This window comes from Ornithorhynchus anatinus, chromosome 6 (assembly GCF_004115215.2).
Source record: "Ornithorhynchus anatinus isolate Pmale09 chromosome 6, mOrnAna1.pri.v4, whole genome shotgun sequence".
Taxonomy (NCBI): Eukaryota; Metazoa; Chordata; class Mammalia; order Monotremata; family Ornithorhynchidae; genus Ornithorhynchus; species Ornithorhynchus anatinus.
In genome coordinates this window covers 13,300,952-13,322,987 of record NC_041733.1, presented here as the reverse complement: position 1 = coordinate 13,322,987, position 22,036 = coordinate 13,300,952, and the positions used below count along the sequence as shown (strand labels likewise).

At 44.1% G+C, this 22,036-nt stretch overlaps 1 protein-coding gene across 3 annotated transcripts; it reads right to left on the bottom strand.

Moving 5' to 3' along the window:
- Positions 1-208: 208 nt before the first annotated feature.
- On the bottom strand, positions 209-21,962 carry LOC103171090 (hepatocyte cell adhesion molecule-like). 3 transcript variants are annotated; one of them, XM_029067663.2, is made up of 6 exons: positions 21,608-21,961; positions 11,814-12,143; positions 3,435-3,710; positions 2,596-2,649; positions 2,198-2,332; positions 209-1,438 (listed from the first exon to the last, which is right to left on the bottom strand). In XM_029067663.2, exons 1-6 carry the CDS (start codon positions 21,657-21,659, stop codon positions 1,395-1,397), a joined length of 891 nt encoding a protein of 296 aa, XP_028923496.1. In that variant the 5' UTR covers positions 21,660-21,961; the 3' UTR covers positions 209-1,394. The 3 variants fall into 3 exon arrangements, with proteins under 3 accessions (XP_028923496.1, XP_028923494.1, XP_028923497.1); XM_029067661.2 differs by lacking the exon at positions 209-1,438 and having other exon boundaries at positions 2,101-2,332; positions 21,608-21,962; XM_029067664.2 differs by lacking the exons at positions 209-1,438; positions 2,596-2,649 and having other exon boundaries at positions 2,102-2,332.
- Between the last annotated feature and the right edge of the window lie 74 nt (positions 21,963-22,036).

Genomic DNA, 22,036 nt, shown 5'->3' with positions numbered 1-22,036 from the left:
GCTGGAAAACATGTGGGAAAAGCTCCCAAAATATTGGAGTAAAATGTAACTTTCTATCAAATCCCTTTTGGCATAAGCTCATTTAGTCAATTGTATTTACTGAGTGGTTACTCTGTGCAGAGCACTGTACTAAGTGCTTGGAAGAGTACAATATAATAACCAAGACATTCCCTGCCCACAAGGAACTGACAGTCTAGAAGGAGAGATAGACGGTAATATAAATACATAAATTACAGATATATACATAAGTGCTGTGGAGCTGGGAGAGGGATTGAATAAGGGAATGCGGAATTCAGGGTGATGCGGAAAGGAGTGGGAAAAGATGAAAGGAGGGCTTAGTCAGGGAAGGCCTCTTGGAGGAGACGTTCCTTCGCTAAAGAATGACGCTGCCTGAAAAATGATCTCACCCTTCAACAGCCCATATCCTGTAGCTCATGATGGCTAGGGAACATATCCAGAATACGTTATGTATATCCTTGGAAGGTAGGGAACATAACCGGTGTATGTTGTGTGGAGTCCTGGCAGGTAGGGGACATATCTGTTATATGTTGTGTATAGTCTTGGCTATTCAAAGAGTTCATCAGCCCCTACACTGCAATGATCAAAAACAGCCTGCCTCTCAAAGAGAAGAGTAAATGGCCCATGACACTTCTCCCTGCATCCAGAAGTGGTTGCTGGCACCTGGTTGAGTCACTTGGCCTGTTTGGTCTCCTGGGAACCTACAGCGAGGAGGCAGGCAGCCAGCTAGCTGTGAACACTGAGTAGGTGTGGGAATCTGGATCACAGACATCTTCTCTGGGGGCCAAGTCCATGCCCAATTGACTTCTTAAGAGAACGGCTGGATCCAGCAATCTCACCCATGAGCTTGGCCCACTCAAAAAAACAAGAGCAAACCAGAACCAAGGAACTTTCCTGTTGGGTGTGGACACTACACTCTTGCCCCCTCTGTGTTTTCACTTCAGATATCTGTACCTCTCCCCCTCCATCTTGTCCCATCCTGAGGAAAACAAAAGTAAATGAGATTTAAAAAAAGAAAAACAGGCATTTTTAAATAATGGTATTGTTGTGTTTGTCAGTAACTTGGCATTTTTACCTGGCTCTTCTAAATGGTCTTTTATGTTCCCATGAGGAGTTGTGCATTTATTGATCAGAAAAATCAAGAAAACTTTAATAAATATTAGCTCATGACATTGATGATGCCATTCCTGCCTTGCAGGAGTTTCCATTCTCTTGCATCCTGTGGCTGGTGTCCCTCTTCTTGGGTAACCTCGGGTAATTGGGATGTAAGAAGGAAGAACACACACTTTGCAAGTCACAAGACACCTTTTCTAAATCTGGCAGGCCATCTCTTCCACTCATTTGCTGTCTGGGAAAAATTATGGATTTTGAGGTTTTTAAAGGGGTGGCTGAGTTGAACGCATGTTTTCATAAGTAGACTCTGTTCAGGAAGGAAAGGTGAAACACCAAGGATTAGATTATTAATGACATCAAGCAGACCCTGATCTCAGAGAGTCCCAAAGCTTTCCCAATTCCCATAGTACCCCTGCTCCGCTGATGTTGGAAGTTAGGGAGGTCATTTGCTGGACAAAATGTTTAACATTGGAAGGTGAGTTGGTGCTAAACCTGGGGGAAATGTATTCAAGATGCTGATTGTGGAGGGGAAAGAGGGAGGGAACTTTTAAAGGTCTGGCACAGGTTTGTTTCGAGGGATAAAACTGCACCTTCAGCCCCCAAACACTTCACTGGGGCTGCTTCTTGAGCCTCAGTCTCTGTTCCCAGAATCTGTGTTCTATATACCCATCTCTAGGAGCTAGGCGAAGTGATAAGTCTTGAGGAGCAAATCTCAGGACACAGTCTAACACAGCCTGGGTCATTCAATCAAGGCATTAAAAAAAAAACCAAAAACTCTCCCAACTCTGTCTCTTCGCTCACCCTGTTTCACCAGCCTGGAATCCCTTTTCTCACAAATGTGCCAGGCCACTGTTCTTCCCATCTTCAAGACCCTCCTATAAATCCCCTCCTCTTATTGGCACAAATCAATCAATCGATCTTATTTATTGCAGAGCACTCAGGAGAGTAAAATATAACAATAATTTAATAATATAATATGTATAATAATATAACAATGATGTAATGGTTTCCTAGAAGAGACTCCCTGGGTAGCATCCCCTCTCACTGCTCGCCTGGGTATGTGTACCTGTCTGGGTTGCCAAAAACCTGGTGTTGATTTTTTTTGCCATCCTGAAGAGACAGACTATGAGCAGAATGTAGCCAAGGTAGCCAGGGTATCCAAAGTAGCCAACATAGCTGGAAGTTGGGCAAGAAGAAGAACCTGATTGGGGGAGGGAGGAGAACATCGAAAATAACAGGAACTGGTTAATAGAGAAAATAACTTCACCTCTATTCTGTGGAGAGGAGCCAGGTGGGCATGGGCCTTTTTGGAATCTGCCAATTGGGGGATTAGCTAATGCTAATCCCAAGGAAGCCTGGGTGGGATCTGATAGATGGTTGGGTTGGAAGCAGTGTTGTCTAGGGGATAGAGCACGGGCCTGGGAGTCAGAAGACCTGGGTCCTAATCCCAGCTCTGCCACTTACCTGCTGTGTGACTTGGGCAAGTGATATAACTTCTCTGGGCCTCAGTTACCTCATCTGTAAAATGAGGATTGAGACTGTGAGCCCCATGGGGAACTGGGACTGTGTCCAGTATGATTATCTTGTACCTACCCCAGCACTTAAGACAGGGCTGGGCATATAGTAAGCACTTAACAAATACACCAATTATTATTATTAATAAGAATAATGACAATTACACGGGGCTAGGTAGTGTTGTCTGAAACTGGCCTGTGGGTCCAAAGTGCAGTTCTCCAACTATCAAAAAGAGCCATCATAAACCGCTGCTTGGAGCCTTATGTGAATTCCTGAGTGGGATTATGCATTCTTACCAGGCCCAGAATGAAAGGAGAAGTTAGCATAGGGAGATGTTTGCCCCATGCCTACCCATCCACTTACGCTCTATTCAGCTCAAGGAATATCTCTATCCCTCAGAGAAGCTGGAGGGGAAATTCAGGGAGTGGGAGAGGGAAGGAATGAAGGTTCTGGGTCCTGGAAGAAATAGATTTGGGGAAATTCCAGACTCCCATTCTACTCCCCCCCACCTCAGATCTCCCTTCTCCCCAAGACCACTTGGATAAGCCATGTTTCTACCTCTCTCCATCTCTACTTCTCTTTCTCCATCTCTACTTCTCTTTCTCCATCTCTACCTCTCTCTAAATCTCTACCCCTTTCTCTCAATCTCTCTCTCTCCCTATCTCTTCCTCTCAAGCTCTTCCTCTCAATCTCTCTCTTTCTCTCTACATATATATTTCTCTCTCTCTCTCCCTCCCTCTCCCAGGGACACACTGTTAGGGATCTCCTAATACCCCTACAGCTCTTACCATTCAGCTGTAAGGTGAAGTCTTCAAACTCCACACTGATGGCGTTCTCTGCCAGGCACCGATAGTTCCCCTCATCATACAGCTGGACGTCTAGAAGGGTCAGGGTGGAGTTGTCCTGGGACAGGATGGAACGATTCCCAGGAAGCAATGCTTGGTCGAGCCTCTGCCAAGAGTAGATCACGGGGCTCCCTGTTGCTGCCGAGCAATTCAGGGTGATGTTGGCCCCAACCCTCGGAGACATCGCACTGGCTGTGATGAGCACAGTGGAAATCGGGACTGAAACCAGAAAAGGTGCCGTCAGACTAGGCCTTAACGAGACTTAACTAGACTCCTCCTTCCACTTCAGTGCCTTTCTGAAAACCCACTTCCTCCAAGAGGGACTCTTCAATTTTCTTTTCCCCTGGTCATACCTTCCAACTACACCCTCAACACTCCACACTTTTGCAGAACCATCCAAGCCACTTCTGTACATATTATTGACTTTACTAATTAAGCACTTATTCATTCACAAATCAATTTTCCATCCTCCTCTTCCTCCTTTTTGTAAATTATATTTTGTCCATCTCCCCTCTACAGTATGCACAGCAATGTTCTAGTCACTTGGGAGAGTACAGAGAAGCAGCGTGGCACAGTGTAAAGAGCCCGGGCTTGGGAGTCAGAGGTCATGGGTTCGAAACCTGGTTCTGCCACTTTCTAGCTGTGTGACTTTGGGCAAGTCACTTAACTTCTCTGTGCCTCAGTTACCTCATCTGTAAAATGGGGATTAAAAACTGTGAGCCCCACGTGGGACAAACTGATTGCCTTATATCCCCCAGTGCTTAGAATAGTGCTTTGCACATAGTAAGTGCTTAATAAATACCAACATTTATTTTATTTACAATATGTCAGAGTTGGTACTCACTTCCCTGCCTACAAGGAGCTTATTGATTAGTAAACTCCTTGAAGGCAAGGATCATGTTTCCTAGCAGCGTGGCTCAGTGGAAAGAGCATGGGCTTTGGAGTCAGAGGTCATGAGTTCGAATCCCAGCTCCACCACTTGTCAACTGTGTGACTGTGGGCAAGTCACTTAACTTCTCTGTGCCTCAGTTACCTCATCTGTAAAATGGGGACTAAGACTGTGAGCCCCATGTGGGACAACCTGATTCCCCTGTGTCTACCCCAGTGCTTAGAACAGTGCTCTGCACCTAGTAAGCGCTTAACAAATACCAACATTATTATTATTATTACTTTTGCTCTCTCTCCAGTGCTTAGTATACTGCTCTGCACACAGGGGTTGAATAAATACTATTCATTGATTAGAGGACTCATTCAAAACCCTGGAAATATAAAAAATCGGAAATCCCAGGAATCTACTACCCTCTGATACGTTTGCCAGGCATTTAGTAGAGTGGCTGGGATAGTTAAAGTGTTTATTAAGTGCTTATTAGGTGCCAGGCATTATTGTGTAAAAATAATCCAATCCGACACAGTCCCCATCCCACACAGGGTTCACAGTCTATGGAGTGGGGAGAACAGGGATCTTAACCTCATTTTACAGGTGAGGAAACTAAGACCCAGATAAGTAAGTGACTAACCCAAGGTCACATAGCCACACTGGTGGAGGTAGGATTAGAACCCATTTTAGTGTCTGTCTTCCCTTGAATTCTGTAAACTTTCCCGCGCATTTAGTACAGTGCTCTGCACCCAGTAAAAGTTCAATAAATACAATTAATTGATTAATAGATATCCAGGTCACTTTTCTCCCAATCCCATGCTCTTTCCAGTCTGCCATTCTGGGATCTGGTTGGGTTAATTTCAGTCCTTAAGCATGAGGAAACTACATTTTGGTTCATTCATTCATTCAGTCAGTCATATTTAGTGTTTATTGTGTGCAGAACACTGTCCTAAGCACTTGAGGAAGTACAATACAACCATAAACAGTGACATTCCCTGCCCACAAGGAGCTCAACACAAGTCTGTGGGCCAGGAAGATCAGCCTTCCTTTGAGAGCAGTAGACCTTTAGGAAAACAGATATTTTTGGAGGATGAAACGGCTGTGGTGGACTCAAGACCGGAATGAGAGCCTGAAGGTAGTAGGTTTAAGGCAAACAACAGGAGATTTTTCTTCCATACTATTGGTTACAACCAAGAACAGCACGGAAAGGGTAGCTCAGTTTACTGAAAAACCCGCTGGGGTGTGCAGGGCACTCAGGGGAACTGCAGTGAGTCTCTGAATGACAACAACATTCCTATCGGTAGTGCCCCTTTCACCTCAGGCACTGTTCAACTATCACCAGTAATCAACCTCATTCCTTGATCCCAAACTAGAGTGCGACCACAAGTAGTTACAGAGAAGCTGGAAAGGTGGTCACCCATCCACCTGGCCTCCCTCTCTCTTCCCCAACCCCAGCCCACAGGAGTCTTTCTTCCAGACATCAAGTGAAAGACCAACTGTGGTAATGTTAACTGTGGTATTTAAGCACTTAGTATGTGCCAAGCGCTGTAGTAAGCATTCATTCATTCAATAGTATTTATTGAGTGCTTACTATGTGCAGAGCACTGTACTAAGTGCTTGGAATGTACAATTTGGCAACAGATAGAGACAATCCCTGCCCAATGACGGGCTCACAGCCTAATCCCGGGAGACAGACAGCAAAGCAAAACAGAACAAAACAAAACAAGATAACATCATCAAGATAAATAGAATCAAGCAGATATACACCTCATTAACAAAATAAATAGGGTAATATATACAAATGAGCAGAGTGCTGAGGGGAAGGGGGAGCAGAGGGAAAGGGGTGGCTCAGTCTGGGAAGGCCTCCTGGAGGAGATGAGCTCGCAGTAGGGCTTTGAAGAGGGGAAGAGAGTTAGTTTGGTGGATGTGAGGAGGGAGGGCATTCCAGGACAGAGGTAGGACGTGGGCCAGGGGTCGACGGCGGAATAGGCGTGAACAGGGGACAGTGGGGAGGTGAGCGGCAGAGGAGCGGAGTGTATGGGCTGGGCTGGAGAAGGAGAGAAGGGAGGTGAGGTAGGAGGGGCAAGTTGATGAAGAGCTTTACAGCCAAGAGTGAGGAGTTTTTGTTTCATGCGGAGGTTGATAAGCAACCACTGGAGGTTTTTAAGGAGGGGAGTTTCATGCCCAGAGTGTTTCTGCAGGAAGATGAGCCGGGCAGTGGAATAAAGAATAGACTGGAGTGGGGAGAGACAGGAGGAAGGGAGATCAGGGAGAAGGTTGACACAATAATCCAGTCGGGATATTATGAGAGATTGTACCAGCACGATAGCCTTTTGGATGGAGAGGAAAGTCTGATCTTGGTGATACTGTAAAGGTGAGACTGGCAGGTGTTGGTGATGGATTGGATGTGTGGGGCGAATGAGAGAGCTGAGTCAAGGACGACACCAAGGTTGCGGGCTTGTGAGACGGGAAGAATGGTCCTGCCGTCCACAGTAACGGGGAAGTCAGGGAGAGGACAGGGTTTGGGAGAGAAGATAAGGAACATAGATAAGCACTGTGGTGGATACAAACAAATCAGGTTGGACACAGTTCCTGTCCCACGTGGGGCTCACAGTCTCAATCCCCATTTCACAGATGAGGTGATTGAGGCACAAAGAAGTCGTGACTTGCCTAAAAGAAGCAACGTGGCTTAGCGGAAAGAGAACGGGATTGGGAGTCACAGGGCGAGGGTTCTAATCCCGACTCCACCACTTGTCAGCTGTGTGACTTTGGGCAATTCACTTAACTTCTCTGGGCCTCAGTTACCTCATCTGTAAAATGGGGATTGAGACTGTGGGACAACCTGATTACCTTATATCTACCTCAGTGCTTAGAACAGTGCTTGGCACGTAGTAAGCACTTAATAAATACCATCATTATTATTATGATTAAGGTCATACAGCATGCAAGTGGCAGAGCCGGAATTAGAACCCATAACCGTCCGACTTCCGGGCCAGTACTCTATCCCAGAAGGTAGACACAATGTGAAGAGGCTCAGGCCTGTAGCCCTTATATAGAGAAAGAGCCAATGATTAGTGGCCAGTGATCAATGGGAGGAGCCCTGTCATTATACAGTGAGTCTTTTCTGTACACTTCTTTGGTAGTTGGTTCCAGGGCAGATGCGCTTGTGTGAGGAAGACTTAGAATCTCACGTTTAGGCCTTAGCATATGAGCAATTCATATTTTTTCCCTCCATTTTCAACTGAATTCAAAGTGTTATTAATTTCAGAACATGGTTTCTGAGGGTTCTGAAGATCTGGGGCTCAGAACTATTTGGAGATCAGGTTGTGCAGTGCAGAATGCTAGGTTCTCTTTCTCTTCCTTGCTTTCTCTTTCTCATCTTCTCTCTCCTATCCTTCTTTGCTCCTCTCTCCTCCATCTCTTCCTCTCTTCCCCTCTCTTTCCCTCTCTCCTGCTCTATCATTTTCTCCCTCTCTTTCTCCCTCTTTTTCTTCCTCCCTTTCCCTCTCTTTCTCTTTCTCTCATTCCCTCTGTCTTTCTTTCTCTTTCTCCCTCTCTGGTTTATGGTAATTGTCAAGTACTTACTATGTGCCAGAGACTGTACTAAGCACTGGGGTAGATACAAGCTAATCAAATTGGATACAGTCCATGTCCCATCTGGGGCTCACAATCTCAATCCCCATTTATGTAAAGTTACTTATTTATTCATATGAATGTTTGTCTCCCCCTCTAGACTTAAAGCTCGTGTGGGCAAAGAACATGCCTGCTAATTCAGTTGTAGTGTACTTACTGCAATGCTCTGCACATAGTAAGCATTCAATAAATATGATTGATTTACACATGAGGTAACTGAGGCCAAGAGAAATGAAGTGACTTGCCCAAGGTCACTCAGCAGGCGCGTGGAGTCGGGATTAGAACCCAGGTCTTTCTGGCTCACTGGCCCGTGCTCTATTCACTATGCTACACTGCCTTTATCTTTCTCTCTCCCGTTCTCTCTCCCCTCCTTTCCCCCAAGCTCTCCTTATGCTCCCACCCCACACTGAGCTGCAAAAACTCAAATTCCCATGGATTTTTCTTACTCGTGCAATTAGATAACAGGGTTGACATTGGACTACCCTAAAGGCACAGAGAAAATGCCCAATGCTCAGGTCATTCCTCATTCAACTACATTGGTGAAGGTGACTGAGCTCACTGTTCAGAATAAATGAGTCCAGAGCAGGGACCCTGTGTGGTATTTGACTAGTGAAGACATGAGGTATGGTTCATCGTTTCGAGGCCTGGAGTTTGCAAAGGCTGAAAAGGCCATTTTTTAAAAGTGATTTTAGATGGCTTGATTACTATAAATAAAATGTTGTTTGAAAAATACTCTGAAATATGTCCAAGTGATGAAACAAGGGTGCCATGGGGAATTTCTCCAACTCTTAGTTATTCTGGGAAAGTGAGATGCCCCATCCAATAGCTGAGCAGACAGTATACACAAAGTACTGGAGGAAGAAATGATAGTGGAACTCTCTCATCTAAGAAAACAGTAGCCTATACTTATAAAATATGTGCCTTCTGTCAAAATTGGGTGTTTAGAAAGCTGGTATTTTTGATTTGGAATTTCATTATTCAAGACAAGAGTACCAAGAAACTATAAGGCTATAAGCAAGGCCACTGCTGGTTCAAACCAGTGACCATCTAGCCCACTGTTGAGAAACAGCCTGGCCTAGTGGATAGAGCATGAGGCTGGGAGTTAGAAGGACCTGGGTTCTAATCCCTGCTTCGCCACTTGTCTGCTATGTAACTGTGAACAAGTCGCTTAACTTCTCTGTGCCTCAGTTACCTCATCTGTAAAATGTGGATTAAGACTGTCAGCCCCATGTGAGACTTGGACTGCGTCCAACCTGATTAGCTTATATCTACCCCAGTGCTTAATACAGTGCCTAGAACATAGTACGTGCTTAACAAATACCCTAAAAAAGTTCTACGATGCTGGAGTTGGGATGCTTAGAGGATTAGTGTAGGTAACAGTCCTAGTCATTCATGTTCATAGGTAGGAACTATCTAACAACCTTGACTTGTCTCCCTAAGGGTCCAGTGTGAACTGCTTCTTGCCCAAGAACATACATTTTTTTTCTAGAATTCCTTAGGCAATTATACTGGTTTTCCTCCTTTATTCATTCATTCAATAGTATTTATTGAGCACTTAGAATGTGAAGAGCACTGTACTAAGCGCTTGGAATGTACAATTTGGCAACAGAAAGAAACAATCCCTGCCCAGTGACGGGCTCACAGTTTAAACGGGGGAGACAGCAAAGCAAAACAGAACAAAACAAAAACAAGACAACATCATCAAGATAAATAGAATCAAGGAGATATGCACCTCATTAACAAAATAGGGTAATAAATAATATATACAAATGAGCACAGTGCTGAGAGGAGGGGAAGGGGGAAGACCAGAGAGTGGGAGGTGTCAGGAAGCACACATTAAGAGGACAGAAGACGTTACCCTAACTCTTGACTAACTCTCCCCATCTTGTTGATCATTAGTGATGATATTGGGAACCTAATAGATCACATTTCCATTCAGAAGATTTTGCATTAGAAATCAAAGTGCCTGAACAAGACGAGGATATGGAAATAAACACTGCAGCCTGGAAATTGTTCAACTGCACAAACTGCACTTCCAAATTACTTATGGGCAACAGACATGGTAGGGAATGTTTCTACTAACTCTGTTATACTGTACTCTCCCACACACCTAGAACAGTGCTCTGTGGTAATAAGTGCTTAATGCATATCACTGATTTAAGTGATTGTTGCTGGCTATGTCCCAAGCCTCCAAGTAAGTTTCAGAAACAAATGAGCTAATTCTCTGCTCTCAGCTTGGAAGGAACGTCTTCTCTCTGCTTCCCTTCATTTTCCCTTCCTCCTCCGGTGTTTTCCACTCTGATCAATTTGGTTCTTTCTGGAGAGGACAGTTGCTCAGCAATTGCACACATCTAGCCCAATCCCCAAGACAGAGGAATGCTTTTGAAGTCTTGGGATCATGAATGCTAGAGAAAGGCAGAATGAGCCTACAAGAGAGGAAAGACTCAAAGAGAAAAGCTTGAAAGCTTGAAAAGCTTGAAAGTTCCCTCCAAACTGAGCAGATGATGAACAGTGGCTAATGCAGAACTTTCTTTAAATGAAAAGAAAATATAATACAAAGAATTATAAGAACACAAAGATTCTGGGGCCATAAATATGACAGACACAGCCTAGTTTGACTAGCATCTGTGCAGTAAAAAAGCTCCCGTCTTAGGAAGGTTTATAAATTATTCTATTATATTGAAGTCTGTCTCCCCCTCTAGACTGTAAGCTCATTTTGGGCAGGGAGCAAGTCTGCTAATTCTATTGTATTGCACTCTCCTATGTGCTTAGTACAGTGCTCTGCACATAGTTGGAGCTCAATAAATGCCATTGATAGACTGATTAAACAAATGCTGTTCAGGTGCCAGTAATAATAATAATAATGATGGTATTTAAGTACTTACTATGTGCCAAGAACTGTTTTAAGCACTGGGGTAGATACAAGGTTATCAGGTTGGATGCATTCCCTGCCCTATTACAGATGAGGTAACTGAGGCACAGAGAAGTGAAGTGAATTGCCCAAGGTCACACAGCAGACAAGTGGTGGAGCCAGAATTAGAATCCTGGTCCTTCTGACTCCCAGGCCCATGCTTTCTCAGATTGCTTATTCATATCAGGGCTGCTGCTTTAGTCCCCCTCCCTGCACCTTCAGAAGTCTTTCTTCCCTCCACTTCACCCTCCGCCCCTACTCCCCAAATTTCCAACACTTATTTGAATTACTCACAATTGAGGAAAAAATTGTAAATATGGAATTTTATAGCCTCCTCTCTTTGGCTGTGCAGTTGTGATCATCATCAGTGACATTTACTGGGAGCTTACTGAGTGCAGAGCTCTGTACTAAGCGCTTAGAAGAGAACAGTACTACAGAAATGATAGACACATTCCCTGCCAGGGTATTAAATACTGGAGAGAGGGTAGGGGCAAGGGTCAGTTGCATTCATTAAGGGAAACGTTGTCTTTTCCTGCCTGGTAATTTATTTATTCAAAGTCTGTCTTCCCCTCTAGACTGTAAGCTCACTGTGGGCAGGGAATGTGTCTGTTTACTGTTATATTGTTCTCTCCCAAGAGCTCAGTACAGTGCTCTGCCCACAGAAAGTGCGCAATAAATAGGATTGAATGATTGAATAATACTTTCAACCTCCCACCTGGATGCTAAGTTCTCAGCTCTGGTTGAATATTTGAATTTGTCATTCAAGCTCATTTCCAGCCCTGAAGATTTCCTTCCCTCCCCACCTCAGACTGTCCTTCCCTTGTGGAGTAAGGTTCACTTTAATGTTGCGAGGCAGAGATCGGTGGGGGGGAGGGTGGTTGAAGTGCCAAGGGACACTTACTGCTCACTGTCAGCCAAGTCCTGTAGTTGTTCACTTGGAACTTCTCTTGGAGCTGGATGGCCAAGGTATAGAATCCTTCATCTGTGCACTGCAAACTGTGAAACTGGAGGGAGAAGTTGGTGGGAGAGAAGAAGATTCGCTGCCAGTAAGCTTCATTAGTGTAGAAGTTCTTGGATGAGGGAGAGAAGGACAGGATCAACACCTCTTGGGACTGCTTGATTCTCCATTCCACATTGAAGACAGAAGATAGAGCAATATCCTGTCCAGGGAGAAGCACTGAAGTATTCAGGGCTCCATGAATTTCCAAAAGTGACTGGTCCATCATGACTTCTTCACCAGAGAAACCAATCAAAAACAAATTTGCATTATTGGCAGAAGAGGGGAGGGTAGAGAAAGCCATAACACCCCACCCCCAACTCCACAGCACTTATATATATATCTCTAAATAATATATTATAAATTATTCATATTAATGTCTGTCTCCCCCTCTAAACTGTAAGCTCGTTAAGGGCGGGGAAAATTTCTGCTAATTCCATTGTACTTACCCAAGCACTTAGTACAGTGCTCTGAACATAGTAAGCACTCAAAAAATACCACTGATTGCTTGATAAGTGGCAGCCTATAAGTACAGTCCTGCTTGGACACCTTACCACCCCATAAGCTGCTGCCCAGAAATAAAGTTGGGATTTTAGACTGTAAACTCACTGTGGGCAGGGAACTTGCATACCAATTCTGTTGTACTGTACTCTCCCTAGCACTTTAGTATAATCGTGGCTCAGTGGAAAGAGTACGGGCTTTGGAGTCAGAGGTCATGGGTTCGAATCCCGGCTCAGCCACTTGTCAGCTGTGTGACTTTGGGCAAGTCACTTAACTTCTCGGTGCCTCAGTTACCTCATCTGTAAAATGGGGATTAAGACTGTGAGCCCCACGTGGGACAACCGGATTCCCCTGTGTCTACCCCAGTGCTTAGAACAGTGCTCGGCACATAGTAAGCGCTTAAAAAATACCAACATTATTATTATTATTATAATGCTGTGCACACAGTAACTGTTCAATGAATACCATTGATGATGATGACGATGATGAGCTACAAGGGTTTTGGGTAACTGATGACCCTCATTCCTGCCATCAGCTTGGATTAAACTGTATTTGGGTTATATCTGCAATTTATTTTATCTATATTAATGTCTCTCTCCCCCTCTGGACTGTAAGCTCATTATGGGCAGGATATGTGTCTGTTTATCGTTATATTGTACTCTCCCAAGTGTTTAGTACAGTGCTCTGCACACAGTGAGCACTCAATAAATACCACTGAATGAATGAAAGTTAGACTGAGCTTCTCTTTCTGGGGTTGATTCAGGTTAGGATCCTGGATTTCACCTTATGCCCAACTCTGTGGTGAATACTCACCCATGAGGGGTAGGAATTGGAGAAGATAAGAACTAAGAACTCTGAGATGGAGGAGGAGAACCTGAACCCTTCCCTATTTAGATACTTAAAAAAATTTGCTGTTTGAGTATTTGAAGGATGTTCATCTTTACATTGCCTATATGCCTCCCCACTCCCTTTACATTATCAACTCTTTGAAAGTAGGAGGCTATATCAATCAATCAGTGGTATTTATTGAGTCCTCACTGGGGAGCATTATACTAAGTGCCTGGGAGGGTACAAAACAGTTGGAAGACACAATCCCTGTCTTCAAGGAGCTTGTATTCCAGTGGAGGTGATAGACATAGAGTTAAATTACAGACCGGCAAAACAAAAGCATATAAGGATCTGCACATAGATGCTGTGGAGGCATGGAGGTGGGGTCAGTATCAAAGCACTTAAGAGATATGGACCCGAGTGCATAAGCAATGAAGGAGGAGGGAGAATAGAGTGAGAGATGATGGATTAATCATGGAAGGCTTCCTGGAGGAGATATTTTAATTGGTCTGTCAGATATTAAAGGGGAGGAACTCCCAGGCAGGAAGGAGGATGTGACCAAGGGGTCACTGACGAGAGAGATGAGATTGAAGAATAAGAATAATAAAGTTAATAATTGTGGCACTTCTTCAGCCCTTACTATGTAACAAGCACTCTGTACAAAGCACTGAGGTGGTTACAAACAGAGTTGGATACAGTCCCCATCCCACTTGGGGCTCAAAGTCTTAATCCTTTTTTTCAGATGAGGTGACTGAGGCCCAGAGAAGTTAAGTGATTTGCCCAAGGTCTCTCAGCAGACACGTGGTGGATCCAAGATAGGTTGGTCTTAGAGGAACGAAGTGGATGGGCTGGGTTGTACTGAGAGAGGAGTGAGCATAGGTAGGTGGGAGAGAGCTGTTTTGGGTGCCTTAAAACCAAGGGAGAGGAATTGTCATTTGATGCAGAGATGTGAATCAAGCTTTTTTTTAAAAAAATGGTCTAGACAGAAGAGTGAAATATGGAGTGGAGAGGGGAGAGACAGGAGCTGAGGAGGCTGATACAGTAGTCGAGGAGGGATAAAAGTCCGTGGACCTGCGTGGCAGCGGTATGGATGGAGAGGAACGGTGGATTCTAGAGCTGTTATTGTTTGGCGGCTGGCTGAGTGGGTTGAGTGAGAGACATGAATTGAAGATAATGTCATGGTTGAGAGCTAGTGAGACAAGGAGGATAGTATTGTCAGCAGTTCATATGTTACATATACTCTTATCTGTGCCTTATAGATGGTACTATAAACAGGTTAGATGATTAATAATAGTATGACGATATTAACAGTGAGTGACTCATAGTCTCTAAAGTGTAGGAAAGGCGGCCCTGTGGAAAGAATCCAGGGCTGGAACTCAGAAGACCTGAGTTCCAATCCTTGCTCTGCCAAGTTACTTAATTAATCTGGGCCTCCGTTACCGCATCTATAAAATGGGGATTAAATATCTACTCTCATTAAATACCTACTCTCCCTCCCCCTTAGACTGTGTGACAGGAACTGTGTCTGATATGATTGTTACATTTACCCCAGTGCTTGACACATAGGAAGCACTTCAAATACTATTATTATTACTGTAATTATTATTGTCAGGGTGAAAAGGTGGCGGAAGAAGCTGAGAGCTTGGAACCAGAAACATGAATCCAGTCCCCCATCCAGTGTAATTCCCTTAGGGCAACCACTGTCCAAGAGACAAGCTTCCTGAAAAGGCTGAGGTACTAGATCAATCGATCAGTGTTATTTATTGAGTGCTTCCTATGTGCAGAAGGCTGTACTAAGCACTTGGGGGAGCACAATATAACAGAGTTGGTAGATATTTATCCTGCTCGCAATGAGTTTACAGTCTAGATTTAAAGTACTTTTATTTCCCCTTACTTCATTTTGCTCATCTCCTCCACTGTAGAACAAAATGAGGAAAAGAGTGTTTGGAGTGAAATACCCCAAAGTACACCAACCGGATTATTTTGTATCTACCCCAGTGCTTAGAACAATGCCTGGCAGATAATAAGCACTTAACAAATGCCATGAAAAAAGTGCTTAGTATAGTACTTGGCACACAATAAGTGCTCAATAAACAACACTGATGGATTTGGGGGTCTAATTGGAAGCTTCTAAGTCTTGTCAGAGATCTGTGATAATAATAATAATGTTGGTATTGGTTAAGCGCTTACTATGTGCAGAGCACTATTCTAAGTGCTGGGGTAGATACAGGGTAATCAGGTTGTCCCATGTGAGGCTCACAGTTAATCCCCATTTTACAGATGAGGTAACTGAGGCACAGAGAAGTTAAGTGACTTGCCCACAGTCACACAGCTGACAAGTGGCAGAGCCGGGATTCAAACTCATGACCTCTGACTCCCAAGCCCGTTCTCTTTCCACTGATAGCTCAGATATCTGTGGGGGCTGTTACTCCCAGGGAATGAACCCTCTGCTAAGAATGGTGACCTTCCCTCATAAACAATGAAGTAGAATTAAGGGGTCCCTTTCAGGAATTAAATGAGCCAGGATAGGCTGAACTCCCCGTAATTTTTTATGGTATTTAAGTGAAGTACACCTAATTCCCTGCCGAGGAAGACAGCATCAACCAAAAGTTGCATTTTTTTTCTCTTCCCAGTGCAAATGAGCTTCCAAAGACAATGTTGAAGGCAGGGAATGTGTTTGTTAAATTGTTATATTGTACTCTCTATGCCAAGCATCGTTCTAAGCACTGGGTAGATACAAGGTAATCAGGTTGGACACAGTCCATGTCCCATATGAGGATCACAGTCTTAATTCCCATTTTACAGATGTGGTAACTGAGGCACAGAGAAGTGAAGTGACTTGCCCCAAATCACATAGCAGACAAGTGGCAGAACTGGGATTAGAACGCAGGTCCTTCTGACTCCCAGGCCCAAGTGGCAGAACTGGGATTAGAACGCAGGTCCTTCTGACTCCCAGGCCCCTACTCTCACCACTAAGCCATCTTATCCTTCTCCAGATAAATGCCTTATCTGCAATTCCAACTTAGCTTGGAGCATTCATTGCCACAGCGAAAAATTGACCATCAAAAAGCTGATTCTCTTTCTTAGAAAAAGTTCCTTACCACTTCCTTTGACAGTCATATTTCATAAAAACAGCAAAGCCGAGAGGTTGAACACTGAATGAATTTGAGCTTGCTAGCCCATTGTTGGGTAGGGATTGTCTTTGTTGCTGAATTGTACTTTCCAAGTGCTTAGTACAGAACAGGGTACTGAGGCCCCGAGAGGTGAAGTGATTTGCCCAAGGTCACACAGAAGACAAGTGGCAAAGATGGGATTAGAACCCGGTCCACCGACTCCCAGGCCCCTGCTCTACCCACCAGGCCATGCTGCTTACCAAGTTAACAAGTGGTCTGGTCAGAACTCTTTCGGCACCCGCTGAAATGTTAAAGGAACTCTGCTTAATTTGGGTAACGGATCCCAGGATCAATCCCAAATTAAGCTATATTTATTCAATCGTATTTATTGAGCACTTAGTGTCTGCAGACCACTGTACTAAGCGCTTGGGAGAGTACAATCCAATAATAAGCAGACACATTCCCTGCCCACAACTAGTCTGCAGTCTATCTGAATCCCAGTTTGGAGGGAGGGCTCTATAATAAAGCATGAAAAATTGACCCTCCCCCAAGGGACAAACAAAAACTGAACGAGAGCAACAGTAACCCAAGGAAGCACCAGGCTCCTTAAAATAGAGAGAAGGGAAAGTCTCTAGGAAAAAAAAATACTGCTAGTACATTTTAAAATGGCCAAACCTCCCAGACATCATGTTTCTTTATATCTACAACATTGAGATTTGGATGATGCAACACACAGTCAACTAGTTTATCATGGCTAAATTAGAGTGGATTCTTAAATCAGTTTACAGGTATTTTGGCTGTGAAAATGCTGAGAAACAATTAAAACATTTTTTCTTTAAAGTGGGAGATTTGGGGGATGGGGAGGCTTAATTTTTTTAAAAAGTATTCATTCATTCATTCAGTGGTATTTATTGAGCACTTACTGTGTGCAGAGCACTGTACCAAGTACTTGGAATGTGCAACTGGGCAACAGATAGAGACAATCCCTGCCCAACACGGACTCAAGTATCTGGGGGTTAAATCAGGTATGATCCTAAAAATTCATTCAAATGTAATTCATTAAGTAGAAAAAACATGATTTATAGGAACAACTGCTACAACGGAAAAGATGTGTCTCAACAAACAGATCATTAAGAGTTCAGTTTAACAGCTTATTTTCCGGCAGCTGGCATATTGTAAGCCATACTCTCTTAGTGGCACCTGAGTGTCAACCTTCTTTAAGAGCCAAAATACTCAACTGAAGAGAGAGTAAACACAGTTTCCATTTTTCATTTAACTATCATCTGAAGTTCAAGTACCATTTACTGTATATGGAATCGGAAGGTTTTATTTCCCCTTAAGTCACTAACTCTTGATCTGACCAGCTTCTCATGTTGAAGAACATTTTGGATGTGTTCCAAAACTGTTTCAAGATTACACATTTTCTGATTAACAAAGACAAATCTAGGGGGCCCTAGGATTTGTTCAAATGCACATATCTATATGCAAAATTTTCCTATCTTTATGTATGCTGTTTGGAAGGTCATCCTGAGGATACAATAACTGTGGTCTTTATTAAGAGCTTGCTATGTGTCAAGCAATTTTCGATACAATCAGATCAAGCACAATCCCTGTACCTCATCTAGCCTTTGGGGGGAGGGAGAACAGGCAGTGAGTCCCTATTTTACAGATGAGGAAACTGAGGCCCAGGGAAACTGAATGACTTGTCTAAAGTCACGCAGCATGAGCAAGTCGCAAGAAGCTGCGTGGCTTAGTGGATAGAACCCAGGCCTGGGAGTCAGAAGGACCTGGCTCTATCACTTGCCTGCTGTGTGACCTTGGGCAAGTCACATAACTTCTATATGCCTCAGTTTCCTCATCTGTAAAAGGGGAATTAAGATGGTGAGCCCCATGTGGGACATGGACTGTGTCCCACCTGATTAGCTTGTATCTTCCCCAGTACTTAGTACAGTGTCTGGCATATCGTCAGTGCTTAACAAATACCATAAATGGGTTCTAATCCCAATTCCGTTGCTTGCCAGCTGTGTGACTTTGGGCAAATCACTTCACTTCTCTGGGCCTCAGTTTCCTCATCTATAAAATGGGGAATAAAACTGTGAGCCCCACATGGGACAACCTGATCATCTTGTATCCCCCTCAGTGCTTAGAACAGTGCTTTGCACATAATAAGCACTTAACAAATACTATAATTATTATTATTATAAATGAGGAGTAGGATTTAGGAATCCTGACTCCTAGATCCTCCACTTTCTCCACAAGGTCATGCAGCTTTTCAGCAGAGAGCCTGTGAAACCTGGACAAATTGTTGACTGAAGCAGTTCAAGAGGGAGCAACCCATATAATGATAATATTGGTATTTGTTAAGCACTTAATGTGTGCCTAGCACTGCTCTAAGCACTGGGATGGATACAAGCAAATAGGGTTGGACACAGTCCCTGACCCACATGGGGCTCACATTCTCAATCTCCATTTTACGGATGAGGTAGGTAACTGAGGCCTAGAGGAGTAAAGTGACTGGCCCAAGGTCACAAAGCAGACAAGTGACGGAATGGGATTAGAACCCATGACATGATCTTCTCACAGAAAACATGAAGCTCTAGACTGTAAGGTCTTTGTGGGCAGGGAATGTGTCTATCAACTCTGTTGTTTTGCACTCTCCCAAGCACTTAGTACAGTGCTCTGAACCCACTAAGCGCTCAGCAAATATCATTGATTTTCCTCTATTACCAACCTTGAAAACTTGCACAGGAGGAGGGAGGCAGGAGGACAAGGAATATTTGCACATTTATGAGCACATTTATAACTATGAAGAATTGGGAAATAAACTTAACAAGATCAGTTAATAGAACCATAGAACATTACAAAGCTTAATCGCACAGCACTTAAGAGCTACTAGACTGTAAACATCCTCTAGACTGTAAGCTTTTTGTGGGTAGGGAATGTATACTGTTTTATAGTACTCTCCCAAGTGTTTGTAAAGGCTGCACACATACTACATACTACTACGGAGAAGCAGCGTGGCTCAGTGGAAAGAGCACGGGCTTTGGAGTCAGAGGTCATGGGTTCAAATCCCGGCTCTGCCACTTGTCAGCTGTGTGACTGTGGGCAAGGCACTTAACTTCTCTGCGCCTCAGTTACCTCATCTGTAAAATGGGGATTAAGACTGTGAGCCCCACCTGGGACAACCTGATTCCCCTGTGTCTACCCCAGCGCTTAGAACAGTGCTCTGCACATAGTAAGCGCTTAAAAAATACCAACATTATTATACTAAGCGCTCAAAAGATACGATTAGTGAATGAATAGTGTCAGTCTGCGACCCAATTTACATGCCAGCTATTTCCACCCTCTGCTGATCTTCCAGAGCTTGTGATTTGACTGAGAAGAGGGGCAGCTTGCATGGCTTTCTGAAGATAAAGAAGTTCTCAGGAAACAGATATCTCTTACTTATTGAAGAAAAGGCTTCCTAGAGGGCCTGGTTCAAGAAGGCTCAGTCTTCTGGTGTGACTGATTGTATTAAGATGTGATCTTAGTAGGATTTTGAAAATGGGGAGAGCAGTAGTCTGCCTGATGCCAACAGGGAGGGAGTTCTAGGCCAGAGGGAGAAAGGGATCAAGGGGCCAGTGGCCGGGCAGATGAGATGGAGGTATAAGGAGTAGGTTGGTATTAGAGAGACAAAGTATGTGGGCTGGGTTGTAGCGGGATATTAGCGAGGTCAGCTAGGAGAAGCAAAATGGTCTAGTGGATAGAGCCTGGGAGTCAGAAGGACCTGGGTTCTAATCCCAACCCCGCCACTTGTTGGCTATGTGACCTTGGGCAAGCCACTTCACTTCTCTGGGCCTCAGTTACCTCATCTGTAAAATGGGGATTCATGCTGTGATCCCCATGTGGGACATGGACTGTGTCTAACCTGATTCACTTCTATCTCCCCCATGGCTTTGCTTGACACACAGTAAGCACTTAACGAATAGCATCATCATCATTATTATTATTATAGGAGGAGGAGAGCTGATTGAGTGCCTTAAAGTACGTGGCACTGACTTCCCCATGTTGGCATTCCTAAGCGAGTGCCTACTTTGCCAACTAAGGGTCATCTGGCTGGGGCTCTCCATTATTCTACCCCTAGTTCTCATGCCCAAGCTTAAGTCCTCCCTTCCCATAGTCCATTTATCCAGTAATAGGAACGTCAGCAAGATCAGGTAAAACCTACAGAAGCTTTGTAGGGTTTTGTGTACCCCCCCGCCCCCCCCCCCCCCCCCCCGCCCCATACTCTCTACTCATCAACGTTCAGCATTTACGCTCAAAAAACCTATCAGTCAATCAGCAGTATTTATTGAGCACTTACTATGTGTCAGCACCATACCGAGCTCTAGGAATCAAATGCTCAATAGCATTTACTGAGCACTTATTGTGTACAGAGCACTGTAATAATAATAATTATGATATTTGTTGAGCATTTACTAAGTGCCAAGTAAGCACTGGGGTAGATTCAAGTTAATCAGGTTGGACAGAGTCCCAGTCCCACATGGGACTCACACTCTTAATACCCACTTTACCGCTGAGGTAACTGAGGCCCAGAGAAGTGAAGTGACTTGCCCAAGGTCATACAACAGACATGTGGCAGAGTCCGGATTAGAACCCAGGTCTTTCTGACTCTCAGGCCCATGCTCTGTCTACTAAGTATGCAGCGTGGCTCAGTGGAAAGAGGACAGGCTTGGGAGTCAGAGGTCGTGGGTTCTAATCCCGGCTCTGCCACTTGTCAGCTGTGTGACCTTGGGCAAGTCACTTAACTTCTCTGTGCCTCAGTTACCTCAGCTGTAAAATGGGGATGAAGACTGTGAGCCCCATGTGGGACAACCTGGTTACCTTGTATCTACCTCAGCGCTTAGAACAGTGTTTGGCACAGAGTAAGCGGTTAACAAATACCAACATTATTATTATTAAGACACATTAAGCACTTGGGAGAGTACAATAGAACAGAGTTGATAGGCAATTTCCCTGCCTACACCAATCTTACAGAAGAGAACAACAGAATTGGTAGACATAGCCCGTGCTCTCAAGGAGTTTACAACCTAGCAGGTTCTATATTTCTCAGCCCCCGGTGGGCAGCCCAAGAACATTTCTCTGCCCCAAGTGGGAAGCCTTTGTTCCATATTCTTCCCTCAGTTACCCTCTGCTATGAATATCAGAAGAGGAACTTTATCACTTAATTCCACTTTCATCCCACCTGTCTCCAAAGGTCATCAATCCTCCACTTACCAGCTAAGAAGCAGACAGTAGAAAATAGAACCAAAAGCCGCTCTCCTCGCATGGCCTTCTAGGATGTGTCCTAGTGAAGATTTCGCAGATGAGGCAAATGCTTGGATGTTTGGCCAGTGAGGAGAGATGCTGAAATAACTGCTCTGGTATCCTTTAGGAGCAACTGATAAGAGGACTTGAGGAGAAATAATGCTGTCTTGAATGTGATGCAATTACTTTAAAAGAGATGTGGAAACCGTGATCTTCCTTCACCAGCTCAAAGTAACCGGGAAATTGAGAGAGGAGCTTTGCCTGAGAAACCCCATCTAACCTGTGGCTTACCACCATATCTCTGCCTTGAGCAAAAGGCATAGTGAGTGGTTAACAAGCCATGTCCTGTTTTCATATTTAATGTCTCCTAAATAAAGCGTCACAACGGAAAGAAACCCA